This window comes from Mycteria americana, chromosome 16, assembly GCF_035582795.1.
Source record: "Mycteria americana isolate JAX WOST 10 ecotype Jacksonville Zoo and Gardens chromosome 16, USCA_MyAme_1.0, whole genome shotgun sequence".
In the NCBI taxonomy this organism is placed as follows: domain Eukaryota; kingdom Metazoa; phylum Chordata; class Aves; order Ciconiiformes; family Ciconiidae; genus Mycteria; species Mycteria americana.
In genome coordinates this window covers 3,366,254-3,381,928 of record NC_134380.1, presented here as the reverse complement: position 1 = coordinate 3,381,928, position 15,675 = coordinate 3,366,254, and the positions used below count along the sequence as shown (strand labels likewise).

At 51.3% G+C, this 15,675-nt stretch overlaps 1 protein-coding gene across 1 annotated transcript in view; it reads left to right on the top strand.

Moving 5' to 3' along the window:
• Positions 1-1,228: 1,228 nt before the first annotated feature.
• Positions 1,229-15,675, top strand: part of LOC142417973 (heparan sulfate glucosamine 3-O-sulfotransferase 3B1-like) — a 30,105-nt gene continuing 15,658 nt past the window's right edge. The window contains exon 1 of the mRNA XM_075519193.1: positions 1,229-1,876. Within this exon, the coding sequence (XP_075375308.1) occupies positions 1,425-1,876 (452 nt within the window). The 5' untranslated portion in view covers positions 1,229-1,424. The remainder of the gene's footprint in view (positions 1,877-15,675) is intronic.

Genomic DNA, 15,675 nt, shown 5'->3' with positions numbered 1-15,675 from the left:
GAGAGACACCCCCATTAGCAAACGTTAGCCAGAGTGTCTGAGAGCCCAGCCATGGTCTGTAAATTGAAATCCTCTCAAATGTCCCTTTCTTTGTGGTTTTACAGCACTAGATGATGCTGGAGACTCACTTTGGTTAGGCAGAATTTACACTTGAGTGAAGTCTGTTTATTATAATGTATTGGACCTTGATAATGGTCCACTGACATGTTGGATGAATGTGCTGGGCAGGGGACAAGGGCTGATAAAAGCATCACCTCACCTCTAGACAGCACCTTGCATCCCAAAGTACCTTTCAGATCACTTTCAGGGACCACATCACCCATCCCTGAGATGCAGCCACTGATGAGCCAGAAGGTGAGTAGCAAGAACATCTCAAAGGGCTTCTGAGGGCTTCTGAGCTGGATGAGGATCCTTCCCTGGTGCTGTTTCAGCCCGTGCTGGATTAGCAGTGAGTACCAGACAGGCCGGGACAGAAGAGCTGGAGAAGGGAGTGCTGTTCCCCATCCACAGAAGAGCTCGTGGGCTCTGATATTCGGGATCTGCATGTTCAGAGTGGGAGGAATGGCATAGCAGGAGGAGATCTCTGCAACACTCACTCAAACTGAGATGAGGGCACTGCTTACGCCTTAGGGGGAACGGGTGACGTGGAGAAGCGGGGAGGTCTCCTCATCTCCAAATCCGTGCTTTATCCCACCTGATAATCTCCCGTTACCCGCACTTCCTCGGCGGTTTTTACATGCGAGTTCTCAGAAAAGCTGGGAAATGTGGTATTTTAGGGAAGATGTTCCAGGTAGCACCTGACTCTAACGCGTGGGGAGAAGCCTGGAGAGATCCACAGCCTGAAAGCTGAAACTGTCTGGGTTTGGCTAGAAATAAAGTGTCAGGAAGTCGGAGAGGGGCGTGCTGGATTGCGTGGAAGGCTTCGCATCACCATCGCAGCATCCCCGTCGCCCTCCCTCGCCTCAGCGCTGCCCGCGGGCCCCTCCGGGCCCGCGGGCAGCGCTGAGGCGAGGGAGGGCGACGGAGCCGCTGGCCCGCCGGTGCGAGCCCCCGCGCGCCCGCTGCCGTCTCATCAGCCAATGAGCGCTTCTCCTCCCCTCCTCCGCCCCGCCCCCGCGAGCTAGCCGCTCTTCTGATTGGCTGCTCCGCCCGGCTCATTATGCGGCACAGCGCGGCTGTGATAGGTCGAAGGCGCTGCCCGTCGCCTGGCCCCGCTGCCCGCCCGCCCCCGCCGCCGCTGCTGCCTTTGCCTGCGCTGCCGGCGGCGGGAGAGCGGCGCTGGGGCGGGCGGCGGGCGGGCGGCGCAGCGCCGCGCACACGGTTATGGGGCCGTGCTGAGGCTCCGGGGTGCCCATGCGGCGCCGGGCAGAGCCGAGCCGAGCCGGGCGAGCTCCAGCCATGCATCCCGGCGCGCCCGCGGGCACATGGGGCAGCGCTTGAACCGCTGCCTCGATGTCCCCGTCGCGTTGCCGCCGCTGAGGCGGAGGCTCCTGCTGCTCTTCATCATGCTCTTCCTCTGGCTCTATATGTTTTACTCCTGCGCCGGCTCCTGCGCCGGGCTGGCCACCCGCGGCTCCCCCGCACCGCCCCGCGCCGCCCCGCCGCTTCCCCAGCTGCTGCCGCCGGCTCCGGGGGAGCCGGGCGAGGAGAGCAGCCTGGAGGAGCAACGGGCAGCGCCCGACGCCGCCAGCCCCATCTCCAGCTTCTTCAACGGCTCCGGCACCAAGCGGCTGCCGCAGGCCATCATCATCGGCGTGAAGAAGGGGGGGACGCGGGCGCTGCTGGAGTTCCTGCGGGTGCACCCCGACGTCCGCGCCGTCGGCGCCGAGCCCCACTTCTTCGACCGCAACTACGAGCGGGGACTCGCCTGGTACAGGTAGCCGCCTCTCCGCCTGCACCGCGGGGCTCCGGGGGGTGAGGGGGGTCCCCCGTCCTGCCCGGCCCGGCGCGGGCTGCGCCCCGGCGGGGAGCTGCGCGGCAGCCGGTGCTCGCCGCCCCGGAGCGGGGCCGTGCGGTGCGGGGGCTGCGCCCGCCCCGGGCTCTGGAGCAGGTCGGCGGAGCGCCCGGGGCGACGTGTGAATGTGCCGCTAAATACAGCCCCCGAAAAAGCAGCCCCCGAAAAGAACCCGAACCCTGCGTGGAACTTGCTTCCCCCGTTAATCCAAGCGGCGGCTGGCCGTTTGCAGGCTCTGTGCTAGCCAAACAGTATTTAATCTTTAAAAAAAGGTTAAATATTACATTTTTTTTGAACACACTTATTTCGTTGTGCTTCCAGGGCTTTTGCTGGAGCGTATGTTTTTCCTTCGGCTCGGGGTGTTGCTGAGGGATGGCTGGCATGTCTGCAGGACCCCGGGGTGGGGGTCGCGGCGGTGCCGGGCGGTGCTCCCAGCGCAGGCAGGTTTGGGGGGCTTTGAGCCGCTCTGGGAGCGCAGCGGCAGCCCGGGACTGGCAGGCGGCAGCTCCGCCTTGGAGATAAAACTTCCTCGATCGCTTCATACGCTCGTTCTCCGTTAACTTTCTCCTACCCCTATAATCAGCTTTATAGCTGATAAATTGCTCTGGCTTGCAATTTCCAGCCCGGCGCGGGGGATAAGAGAGTGGTGTGGCATGCGGTGGTGTAACGCGTGCTTTGGGGACGGCATGGAACTTTTCGGCTGGGGGAAAATTATAAATTACGGGATTGCATCCTGCAAGGGGGGATGTCTAAGTAATGTAGCGAGGAGCAGCCCTGTGCGGGATGTCCGTGTGCGGTGGGCTCGGAGGAGGCGATGGGTGCGGAGGGAAGGTCCGGAGCTCCTCAGCCCGCCTGGGACACCGACCGCCGGGCCGAACCGCCTTCAAGTTTCTTTTCACCCTTTTAGGCTTGAAGTTCCTTTATCAAGAATATTTTGAATATATCTTTCTGCTGAGTGTTTACAGGAACACTGAAGGAGCAGAGATGGAAACTTTGAAGCTAGACGGGAGCTGTGAAGTTCTGAATTTTAACCTCTTTGTAGTCTTGCAACTCCCACCCCGCAAGTCCGATTAGGTTTATATCTCTCTTTTTTAATGTTGCCGTCCCTCAGCAGTTAGTGAAATGAATGCAGGATAAGATCTGGCGAGAGGGAAGTCGTTTTTGAAAGCACTTTCGTTTTATGAAATTCTAGAATTTTGGTGGAGGATGCAGCGTGTCGTCCCATAGCGACTAAGGTGAAATCTTTATAAATTCAGTTGGCTTTAAAAAAATATTAATCTCACATTTTGTAGGGAGAACTTGCATATAACAGAGCAGAAGACCTGTCAGGATTTATTAGCAAAATGGTGTTGTACGTGTTGAACTCTGTTTTTAATTAGGCACCTAAATTAGACCATAAAATGGTTGATTAATCTTTTACAAGTAAGAGGTGGAAGGGGAGAAGGAGAGAATAATGCTTATGATTACGTTAATCTGTTATCCCAGACGCAGTGGGCGAAAGTCAATATTTAAAGGATACACATTATTTTTAAATTCGGAGAAGCTGGCATCAAAGTTGTATGTAACTTCTTAAAGTTTCACCTTACCAGCTGCTTAATTTTAAGCAGCACGGGCCCTATCCCTGCAAACACACGGCTACGTTATTAAATAGTATCTTTGCAAAAGGGGTGTTTTAACTGAAATACCACAAATCTTCCGGTCTGAACAGTGACTCTCCCAAGCAGCGAGCGTAAGTGATGCTGAAGGTCTTGAAATCACTCGGGTACGATTCACCCTGAGGGTCGGAGCGTGTTCGTCTGTCTGTGGGACTGGGACCCAGATCGACTGGGAGGGGGGAGAATAAATAATGTAAAATATATGGGGGGAGGATGTCTTTGCTCAAATCAACAGACGAGTTGTTTGGTAATTGTGCATTATTTCTAACTTCAGTTTGAATTAGATGCAGAAGTTTGTTCCTATAAATTTCAGCGTTAGAAATCAGATACTGTATAGCTCAAAACTCCCACTGACTGCAGTGAATTTTGGCTTCTCAGCACTCCCCAAGAGCATGCTTATTTCTCCAAGCCCTAATGAGGCTTTTATTTATTATCTTAAAGTCAATAAGGAGATGCGTTTGTATTTTCTTGTTAATGGCCCAATAAAATCAGATTAAAAATGCTATAAAATACCCGCTGTGCCAGCAGTCGTGCAGTGAGCTGGGCAAGCCTTGTCTCTGTTTTTCAGACGCTTTTGCACAAATTGACTGAACTTTGGAACTGGGGGAGTTACTTGTGTCCTCAGCACCCTGTCCTTGCAGTTTAAATCCAATTGCCTGGCTTTGAAAAGATGAAGATGCAATTTTTGACCTACGTCTCATTGAAAGTATATTTTATTTGACTGGTTTCTGGCTAAATTTGGTCATATCTTTTAGGAGTTTTTGTTTGTTTAAGTTGTTGCTGCTGTATAATAAAGTGTTCCAAAGTAACATTTTTTCAGATTTGAGAGGCAGAAAGCATCACATATTTGCTTATTTAGCTTGATGAAGCCTTAAATTTTATGCGATTAATCATATTTATGTTAACTACTGATCTCTGTCTAAAGTTTTCATCTATAGAAAATAACTTGAAGGAGAGAATACAAACTATTTTTCTTCCTCTCTTTTCTGTCAAGTGAAATGAAATCTGTTTTTTTTCCCTTTGTGTGGAAGGCAAAACAGCGTCAAGTGGTGCTGACCGCTGTTCCTAAAAAGCAGAGGGGAAAAAAAATAAATTGATTTTTCGATAGTGAGGTAGCTAGAAATCTAATGGAAATAACTTCTGTATGCATTGTGGGGTTTTCCCCCTGGTAATGAATACAGCATGTTAACTGCTTCAAGTGAAAATATGTACCATGACAGAGGAGAAACGGGATCCAGCCCCTATTGCAAACTAATTTTAAGTAGCGCCTGGAATTTTTGGATAATAAAGAAGTTTCCTCTTCGCTGCAGTAAGGAGTTGAGCTCCGGAGCCTGTGCGCGCATGTGTCCGTGTGCCCGGACAAACAGCCTGCCTGGCAGCCCCTTGGGAAGTTGTTTTTTTCTTATGGGTTTACGATATGGGTTGTGGGGGAAAAAGTGTTTCTTGCAAGCCTAGAAAATCAGTTGGTGATTTTTTTTTTTTTATTTCCTTTCTTATTTCACACAACAATGATGCATTTTTAGATATACTAGGGACTTGAAAACCTTTTGTCCTATAATTAATGTAAGGTAAGAAGAAAAGATCATGTCATTAGTGTTATGTGGTTTTTGGGTTTTTTCTTTTTTTTATCATTTTAGGCCCAGTGGGCTGTAGTACCCAGTCCCTCCTGGCATGGGCTGAGCGTTCCCAGCCCCACTCAACATCACTGATTTATATTACGAGTCTGTAGCCCTCTGCTAGGAAACCTTGTGCTATGGCTACGTCGGCTGTAATCTCGGTAGCAGTGCTAGCCCGAGCTCCTCCGCCTCTAGCAGTGCGGAGGGGAGACCTCTTTTTCTTTTTCCTTTTTTTTTTTGGGGGGGGGGGGGGGGGGGAGTTCTTAAAATGCTGAGGCTTCATCTTCCCGCTGTTGCCAAGCTGCCTTAATTCATTCTCCATGCTGAGACTATGGGTGGTTTGGGTTAGCAGGATCATGCCCAGTCTTCTGGTGGTGTGCAATAAACAGCTTCAAACGTGCATTTCTTAGACTCCCCAATCACCTAAATAAACATTGGGGACCTTAATGTGCGAAGTGCTGCTTCGCAGCAATTCCTGAATTGGGAGAAACTGCCTCTTTTTTTTTATTATTTATTTTATTTATTTTTTCCCAGGAGCCTCTTTTTTTGCCTCAAGGAGCATGTGGGGGTGCGAGCAGCGCAGTGCTGATGCTTGCAACGAGCCACGCTGGGAGCAGGGGAAGGACAAGGCAATGATGGTTAAAAGTTCAGGGGTGAAAGCCTTGCTGAACCAAGGGCAGATCTTGAGCAAGGCAGGATTTTGCCGCTGCGTTTGGCCGTTCTCTCTAAATGCTGACTTTACAGTGGTAGCGAGGGTTTAATACCTGCTGCTTAATTGCCACCGTGCTTCGCAGCCTCCTGAGCCAGGGCACGGATCCAGCAGCGTGGAGGTGTCGGCGCAGACACAACTGGGTGCTTGCAAAACTGAACGTGTTGTTTCCACCGAGTGTCGCAAGGTTCATTGGCCTTGGGAGGTTTGGGAATGATCTTGATTCTCCCAACTGAACTTTGGGTGCAAATGACTGTATCTGAGCAAAGATCGATTCCTCCAGCACGTTCCCGGGAGCTGTGTTTGGTTGGAACGAGCGTATCCTAAAGGACAGTTGTGTTCTCTGGGGTGGCTTTGCCAAGCAGCTTTCTCGTTGAGATTTTTGTTAAAAAAAAAAAAATAAAAAATAAAAAAAAATCAGCTATTGACCTTGCATTGTGTTGCACTTAAGTGAGTGGGGACTTTTAATGGTCCACTCAACACACGTACAGGGTTCACTGTCCCCTTGGCCCTTCCAGCAGCTCCCCATGATGTTGCCTTAGCCGCTGTGCAAAGTTCAGAGGAAAATGGCCCCAAAAAAGAAGGGCTGGGCTGCTATAATCAGTCAGCAAGGCCCTTGTGTTTGCATGGGATCATTCCTTTAGATCTGAGGAGGGTTGAGTTGTTCAAACAGATGGCAAAGATTATTCGTGTTGCTGGGGTTTCAGTGTGCTGCTCCGTTTCAAGCATGTTGCCCGATATGACGCACGTGACAAGTTCTTCCCAGCACGACGCTGGGGGGGGACGACATTGTCTGCCGTGATCGGGTTTCATGGCCTCACCTGTTGAGCTGCTGAACTTTTCAAAGTTGACCATGCATTGGGGGTGACTTATTTGGATGGTGGATCTGCCTGGCTAATCGCGTTAGCGCAGCACCGCGCGGCGTGCCGGGGAACATTGTGCTCCTTCTTGGCATGAAAATGATGGGAATGAAAACCCATGGGCTCGACTCTGGGTTTGGGATTTATTTTTTTTTTTCTTTTCAAGTGGGCCATGGCAAATGTCTGTAACACACACCGAGCTTTGGATACCTCGAGGCGCTTCCAGTGAAGGCTTTGTTTTTGAAAGCATCCAGCAAGCCCCGGATGCGGTGGCTATAAAACCTCTACCCAAACCGCCGATCTTTTGAGCTGTATTTCCGACCTGGCCTGATCTTGGACTTGTCTTACCATCAGGCCTCGCTTGCTAAACTGCTCTGTCTGCCTGAGCTCGGATATGGTGCTATTAATCCATCCCAAGTAGGAAGAAGTCTAATTCAGCATGAGCATTCATGTCTTCTGCTGGTGTGGCCATGGGTGATCAGTGGGTTCGGGGATAATGAATTGGCCAGGGCCATGCGGGACAGTTAACATATGGGCTCAAAGAACAACAAATAGCAGGGCACGTTATTTCAGCAGTGTAATTAGGGGGTCAGGGGCTATCGGCTGCTACCTGTTGTCACCATGTGGTGTGTGAGGAGGGGATGGAGGAGAGGCTGCTTCTCTGGTTTGTGAAATGACTAAGTGCTGTGCTGGGTCCTGACTTGCTGCTGATGACTGTACTGAGGCTTGCCCATGCCATTGCAATTTCAGGTCTTTCAGCAGCTCCCTGTGTGTTTCTTAATTAGCTCACGAGAAACACTGTGTGCTTTTTAAAGGAGCTCAGCCCAGTGGCCATCATCAGCGGCAGCCAGAAGGCAACTGAATAAATGGACCTTATCTTGACTTTCTTAATGGAAACGAGGGTTCCGAGGATGAAACATATTGATTATCAGCAGGCTCAGAGGGAAGGTGGGGTTAACTCAGGGCAGCGGTTTACTGGTGGTGGAGCATTGCCATTAGGGAGTTGCTCCTGGACTGGAGGTGGTTGCAAGGTGCTCACAAACAAGTCTGGAAGGGCATCGCATCATGCCGTGGGTCGGGCGAGGGGAGGAAGCTGAGGTCGGGAGCACAGTCCCTCTGTCTTGAGCATCTGTCTTTCTGGTTGGTGGGGACTGGTCAGACGTGATGTGCAGTAGACCTTAGTTCATCCATAAAAGTGATGGGAAGGAGGTAACCTCTCCTGGTGCCGCGTTGGCTTCAAGTGTTCCCCATGGTGTTTTTCCTCTTTGTAATAGCTCTGAAGACAGAGGAGGAAAATGGGCTTGGTGGTGGTGATTTTGCATGCGGAATCCTCGTACTGTGAGGGGGTGAGGGCTGTCAAGGGGTGAGGAGGGACATGTGGGAAGCTGTGAGCTGGCTACCTTGGCTGCTGACCTGCAAGACCTTGCATCCCAGCTCTGCGACCACATGTGCTCCTATCTCAGGAGTCATTCAGAGAGGGTCAGATACCTGGGTGGTTGGGGATTTAGATGATGCTGGTGGGAATGTTAGCAGAAAATAGGTATAGAAGTGCTGCTGGCAGAAGACCTCACACTGACTTCAAGTAAATGAATAATTCACTTTTTTTCATTTCTGCTGTTGAAATAAGTGAGCATGGCAGTGCCCTGTCACATAGTGGGTAGCAGGGGAGAAGAGAACTTTATTTAAAGAAAAATAATGCCATGTTCTGCTAAATGCTTTACATCTGCTTTAACCTCCTCAGAAACACCCTGGAACTAGCATGATATAAAATCTATTTTGATTTCTCTCCCTACAGAAAAGGGATGGAGAAAGAACATCTCTACTGAGGGATGCTGTGACTTAGCACTGTCTTCAAGGGAGTCATGGCACTTTATGGCAGCAGAGGATCTGACCCAGAATTTAGTTTGCAGCTGGTCTTGGATGCTGGGCCACATGTAGGTAACCCTGCTCTTGATGTGGCTTTCTACAGCGGCGTCCGAGGGGCTCAGCTCTGCTAACCCGCGCTGGAGGGAGATGTCTTCCCTCATAAGGGCAGCCCCTTGCCTTCTTGTCATTCTTGTGCTGCTAAAATTCGTAAGACCAGAGCTGTAATCTGGCCAGTCTGCTTGGCTAGTACTGCTGGGGACTTCTGCAAATCCACCGAAGTGGCTAGTTTATAATAAAAGCGAGCAGTTGTAACCTCTCCCTTGAATTGGCACAGCCTTTCCCCTCTGCTGCGTGTTCCTGGCAGCGCAGCAGGCAGCTCTTCCAGAAGAAAGTGAGAATTGTGCATGGGCTTTTATTTTATATGCCGATGTATAATGTTATAGGTGGATGTATATATTTTTATACATCCCTTGCTGAATGTGAATGCAAGGCCAAATCCTTTGTTGCCACAACCACGGTCCAGCAGTACCGAGCGCAGCTGGAGTGAAAACACCAATTCTCTTTAAAAAAATGTACTTTTCACGTGGCAAGTTGGCTCTGGCGAGGAGATGAGTCTTCAGCAGTGTGCTGGTGGCCAGGACTGGACCAGGTCCCCAGACTTCACCATGTTTAATGCAGTCCGAAGCCCTGCCTGGGGGAGCACTCCAGGATCAGGCCCTCGGCATGTGTCTGTGTGACTGTGAGTACAGAAAATGTTTCCCCAGAAGCCAAAATCCATTACAATGATTAACTTCGATAAAGCAGCTAGACAAGCTTTACACTAAAGCCCCGAGCTTGCAGCTTGTCTCAAGTAGCAAATGCAAACTTGTCTTAAAACTTGAAAGTCTACGAAGTACAGGCGAGCGGCGCATGGAGACATAGGAAATATTTAGAAAACTGCTGAGTTGGTGATTAAATGCGGGAAGAGCAGAATGCACTGGCGTTACAGGGAGGTTCAATTGCATTAGTATTTCTGATTTAGAGCAGGGTCTGTCGGGCTGCAGCGGGCGGCTGAGCCCGGGCAATGCTGCGGCTCGGCGCAGAGATCTTCCCGTCACTAGGGGGAGGACAAAACCCCGGCGTTTTATTAATAAAGTGCTTTGCTGCTTCATTGAGCTATTAAATATTTGTTTAAAAACTGGCAAGGCCTGCAGCTTTGGCATGCCTTCGGTTTGTTTTTTTTTAAAGGTGTATTAGACTTGGAATGGAAGCAGGAGGTGCTGGAGTAAAGAGCAGGTGTCCCCCAGCCCTTCAGTCCCAGCAGTGGCTGTGCGTGGTCCGCAGCCGAACATGCGGGGCTGGGAATAATACGGCTGCTAAATGTGAATTGCAGAGGGACCCCATGGCTTTGCTCTGCCCCATGTCTCTGCGTGTCGAGGCAAAGGCGGTGCCCGATGCCGAGATGCCGTGCCTCTCTGCTCCGAAGCCCCTGCACCCACTCCTGGTGCCACGTTTAGTGAATTGTGCTGGATCAGAGCCGGTCCCCGCGAGCACCGGGGCTGTCCCCATCTTCTGCAGATGGGCTGCATGGGGGAAGCTCCCGAAGGTCTCGCCCGGGAACAGCAGGGCGGTGGGCTTCGTGGGTGTCTGTAAACATCCCCAAGCATCTGCCCTGGCTTCACCATAGCTGGACTGCGCACACTGGACTGCCCAAGAGCCAAACAGCCTGAGCAGTGCCCCTTCTCGAGGGAGGGCTTAGCGAAGTCTGTCTCCTTCCCTTTTCCCCAGCACTGAACTTGTTGCAGCGTAACACATAGCTCATAGGTTTTGGTTTGTTTTTTTTTTGCTCTTTAATTTCCCTCTTGAGCCGGCCTGGTAGCTAATGAGCCTTGGGCTGTCTGCACGGCGTTTTGAAAAGCAGAGGGAATAGCTAATAGGGGGTGTTGAGCAGCGAACGAAGCCTTGGGAGAAGATAGCAGCCTTGCCAAAGCAGAAGTGGAATAGCCGGTTAGGGTTCCAACCTGGGTTTGCTGCAAGCCGAGAGGGGCCGGGAGCTGCTGTCTGCTCCGAAGCCTCTTAATTACAGGCTGGCGCAGCCCGGACAGCCGGACGCGCGGGAGGAGCTGCCTGCCCCGCGCGCGGGGAGCGTCCCGGTGTCTCGGCACACACCGACGCCTTGGCCGGCTGCCCTGGCTGCACCGCGGCTGCTGGCTCCCCCCAGAGACGATTTCAAGGTCACACTGCTAAATGCAGTGTAATAATTAATTAAGCTATATATAAACAGCAAGCTTATATGGTCCTAAAGCAGATTAAGAGCCCGGGAGTTTCCTCTCGCCCGCCTTCCTCCCCACAGTCTTCTCCTTCCTCGGTTCCTCCGCAGGTGAGCCCTGCGATTGTCGCATGCTCAGCCATCCCAGCAAGGCTTACCAGTTGGGTTAAGCAGCTGCACGGCTGGGTCTGAGCCCAAAAATTATAGGAACAGAGCCACACCTCCTCCAGGGGACTCCCAGGCTCACCCAGTTCCCCCATCAAACCCAGTCCTCTTCCAGCTGGTGCTGGAGGAAAGGACACGTGCAGCAGCTCTGCCCTCCCGGTGGGGATTGCTTCACTCCCTATCGGTGCCTGATGCTGGGAATAGCCTAGTACTGGGAGTAGCTACTGGGGTTTGCCTTCAGCAACAGGCGTTTCAAGACTCCTGTTGCTTCAAGGCTCAGTATAGCAATAGCTGAGCTGCGTCTTTTTTTTAACCCCACTTTGGTGTGGGGTTAAAACCTCCACAGAAAGCACGTTTGTGTGGGGTTTGCAGCATGGGGGTAGAAGAATAAGCTGGGCTGGGTTTCCTGGGACAGCTACAGCAACTTGCTGTAGTTTATAATGCAAGTTTATAATGAGGCTTGAAACTAGAGCCAAGCAAATACTTGCCTTGCGACTCCTGTGGACTTGAGATTTATATGGTATCAAAACTGATGCTTATTTTTTTTACTCTCTTGCACCTATCCAAAACTGGTCAAAACTCACTCGCTGCAAACCCCAAAAGTAAAAAAATTTAGGGATTAGGTTTAGTTTAAACTCCAGGTTACTCTTAATGTAGCTGCGGAAACACCCCAGGAAAATTAAAAATTATGTCTGTTAATGAAGTGGAGGTGATGTGCGCTGTCAGATGTCGAGGTACTTGGAGAAGGGCAGAGCAATTATAGTCCTGCCAGATCAGTCTGGGGTTTGCAGTCGGGGCATGTGCATGCCACGAACCCATCAGCAAAGTCTGATCCTTGGCTTTGCACAGCGAGCTCCTTGGAAAACCAAACAGACCCACACCGGCTCTGGGAGGGGTGGGGGAGTGTGTCTGCACTGCCTGCGCTTGCTGCGGGGCCTCTTCTTCTGCTTCCCAGGGCACGTCCTTGTGCATGTCCAGTTGACCGAGGGCCACCAGTGGGGACCAGGGCTGGTGGGAAGAGGTGCCCGGGGCTGACGGGCTCCGTGCGAGAGGTTGCGTTGGGTAACTTGGGTTGTCCGTCTCCAGCTCCCTGGCTCTCTGAGGCAGAGCTGGCTTGTCTCAATTTCCAAGTGCCAGGCTGTATCTACATCCAGGAGATGGAGGCAGAGAGAAAAGGCTTTGTGAGGGCTCACAATGGAGTCCCAAATCAGTTCAGTCCCGATCAGAGGGGGCCGGGCTGTCTCTTTGGGAACCCAAGGGTGTAGAGATCAAAGGTGCGGGTGAGTCAATTACAATTCACATTTGGTTCATCCATATGTTTGGGTATTTGAAAGGCTTCAATGGTAACCCATTTTATATCTCTTATTCCCATTGATTTGTTAATCTGACACTTGGTTTCATCTGAATAACAATAGCTCTCATTCAGACTCCTCAGTGTTCAGGGAAAAGTCATTTCACTTGGGTTGTGCTCCAAGGCCTTAGCAGACCGGCCCACTGTGCTCTTTATGTAGAAGGGCTTGAAGGACTACGGGATAATTCAGCCTTGTCGCCAGCTCTGGAAGGAAGTTGGCTCTCGGTGGAAGCAGGGTGGGATGCTGAAGGTCGGTGCTGGATTATGGCACGTGTGGTTTTGCTCCGTGAGGTCTTTTCTGGTTGCCACCGTAGCCATGGACCTGCCATCGCAGCCTGTGGGGTGTGTAGAGGTGGGCAGGGTTACGAAGAAAGTCAACCCAAGTAGTCAGAAGTGGAAAGCAAGCATGGAGAGCCCTCTTAAATACAGCCTGAGCGAGTGTGCTGGACTAGATCAAATCATTGGTATGGTGATGTGAAGTCTTTAATTACGTGAATACCTTTTTAATTAGAAGCAGTGCTTTGCATCTGTTGTACTTGCAGCAGAGCATCTCCACCAGCTGAGCCTGCTCTTTAAAGAGCTCTTGACTGTATTTCGTTGACTGTTTATGACCACGTCATGATCCCACGTAATGACTGCGGCAGGAGGGGAGTCTGCAGACAGACCTGCTCCTTCATGTTTCCCTAATTGGTTCCTGTCTCCCTCCTTTGCTGGGAGTTTCACTCCTTCTCAAGGCTGGTTTGGTTCCTTCTGCTCTACCCTGAGTCCTGCAGCATCACTGGGGACCCACCTTGGGATGCAGTGGCACCACGAACCTGTAGCTTGATTGCCTCAATGGGCACGCTACTTTTTTGTCCCGGAACTTAATTTTCTTTTCTGTCCTTGATGTTTGGTGTGGGAGGTAAAAAGGATGGGGAGAGACTGGGGAGGGTCATACTGGCCTCATTGGAGGTGTTAGGGAAAAAATCCTGTGCTGGACAAATGTTTCTCACTCACTGCCCTGGTCTGTTTACCATGGAGCAATCTTAATTTCCAGTGCTATTTCTTTATGACTGTAAATCACAAATCCATTAACAAATGAGTTGAGGTGACAATCCCATTTGTGTTAAAATGCATTTAGGGATCAGTACTGAGAGGATCACCGATGTATTAATTTGCCTGGCCTTTTGTTCCAGCGGGTGGCAAATATAGCTCATCCCAACAGGGGACATGCTGGCTGGGACAGTGTCCACATTGCCACTGGTTCGGGTTGTGGTCGGTGCCACCCCTCCCTTGCTGGGAAGGAAGCAGGAGACATTTGGACATGAATTGGGTGGCTCAGCTTGGAATAAACTCTAAACCAGTTTTAAATTTTTGACCCACTCGATGGGATGCTCAGGGTAACGAGGAGCCAGCTGGCGAATACGGGACGTGCTTGCTTCGTTGGGCACCTTCCCACGTAGCTGGTCCTCCTCTGATGAGTTTCTTCTTTATTGCCACTATTGGCCACTGGGGAGGTGACCTGTCCTCTGACGGTCAGAAAGGGCATCCCCTTATCTTTAAGACAGCCGAGGAGGAACCTCAGTGCTGCACAGTTACGTGGCTGGTTTGGGTGTTGCTGAAGAGGCAGGTGCAGTCATGCAGCTGGGGTTTGGCAGCAGCTCGCTGGCATCACTTGGCCTGTGTTAGAATGTGCATGCATTATCAAAAAGGGCAGAAAAAAATTTGTAACTTTCTTTTTTCCATAGTGAAAATGGAAAGCTGGCAGCTTTCTGAGCTGTTGTTTCGAATGCCTCTGCTGTTCAGGTGATGCTGGATGCCCATAGGATCCCTTTAGGTGCAGAAGGTGGATTCCTGGAGATCCTACGTGGCTTTTTCAAAGACCTGTAGATGTGTATCTGCCTCAAGGCTTGTTTCAAGCCTGCCCTGGCCCTGCCACCCTGAGAGCTCCCTTCCCACGTGCTGCAGAGGAGCTAGCGGGCTCTGGCTCAGCCATCATGTGGAAGATGCTTCAAGGGCTCTCAGTGCTCGGAGGAAAGCGCTGCTGGGTGAATAAAGCAGTTTCCCTGCTCCCCTCCCTGTTTGCTATGCCCATGGTGAGGGAGGGGAGCAGGAGCAGAGCTGTCACGCGGCTGCCGCTGGCACCAGTCCCTTTTGGGGCTCTTAACCCAGCACAGTGGTTTAAGCTCCCCTTTGGCATGTCTTACCCCAAGGGCAGACGAATCGCTGGGGATGCTCCCCCCCCCGCATCGGTTAGGAACTGAGGGGTGCGAGCTGGGGTGTCAGTCAGGGCGGAAAGGGGCTCCGGGGCTTATCGGGAGGCTTTTTCCTCTAATCGCGGCTGTAAAGCCCCAGCGCAGGAAGGCTGGGCTTGATTAGGAGAAATGTGTGTCAAGGTGGCAAGCAAAGCCCTCCCTGTGCAAACGCTGGGCTGCTTGCATGGGTGTTTAACAAAGGGCAGCATTATCAGCGTGACTCGTTACCTGCCTGTGCAGGCACACAGATTAGGGCATTAATTTCTGTGTTGGGGGAAAACACAAAAGACCTCTCAGTGGGGCTGTGATTTATGAATGCGGCGATAGGGCAACATGGTCCTGCCCGTATGTCACTGGGTTAGTTTTGTTCGGTGGCTGTTGACTTGTGCAACGTTGAGTTTGGGGTTGGCTCTTCGGTTTGTGGGTTGTTTGGGTTTTTGGAGGGTTTTGTTTTTTTTTTTTTTCTCCCTTTTAGCAAAATTGGAGCAGGTGAAATGCAGTGGCTTGGCAGTGCCCTAGGGGAGAGGCACAACGTGGGAAAGGATGCTGAAGTTCATCTCCTTGTAGTCCTGTCCTGGGTGGAAATTTGTGAGGTGTTTCTGAGTGTTCAGCCTTGGTGTACCAGTATTGGCTGCCCGCATCCAGCTGCGTTCGGTGGTTAGAGAGAGGCTGCTGCAGTGGTCACTGGTGCATGCTTATTTAGCCAGAACGTTGATTTATAAGTAATGTGCCATAAAAATCCATATCCATATAAACCTAACGGACTGCCACCCTAGAATGGACCCAACCAGGAGCTGGGGCTTCTCTTGAACCAACCCCTTTTCTGGGAAACTTCTTCCTATTGCAGTATGGCTACAGACGCCGCAGTGGTGCGTAGCTGCCATACGGACGACTAGGGCGTACATGAAGTGACCATCTCCCCCTGCATTAGATGCATAAGATGTGCCCTTTGGGTCCAAACCGAGATGTACCCTGCTCGCTGGACTCCCCGCCACCAGCATATGGCATAACCGGTCC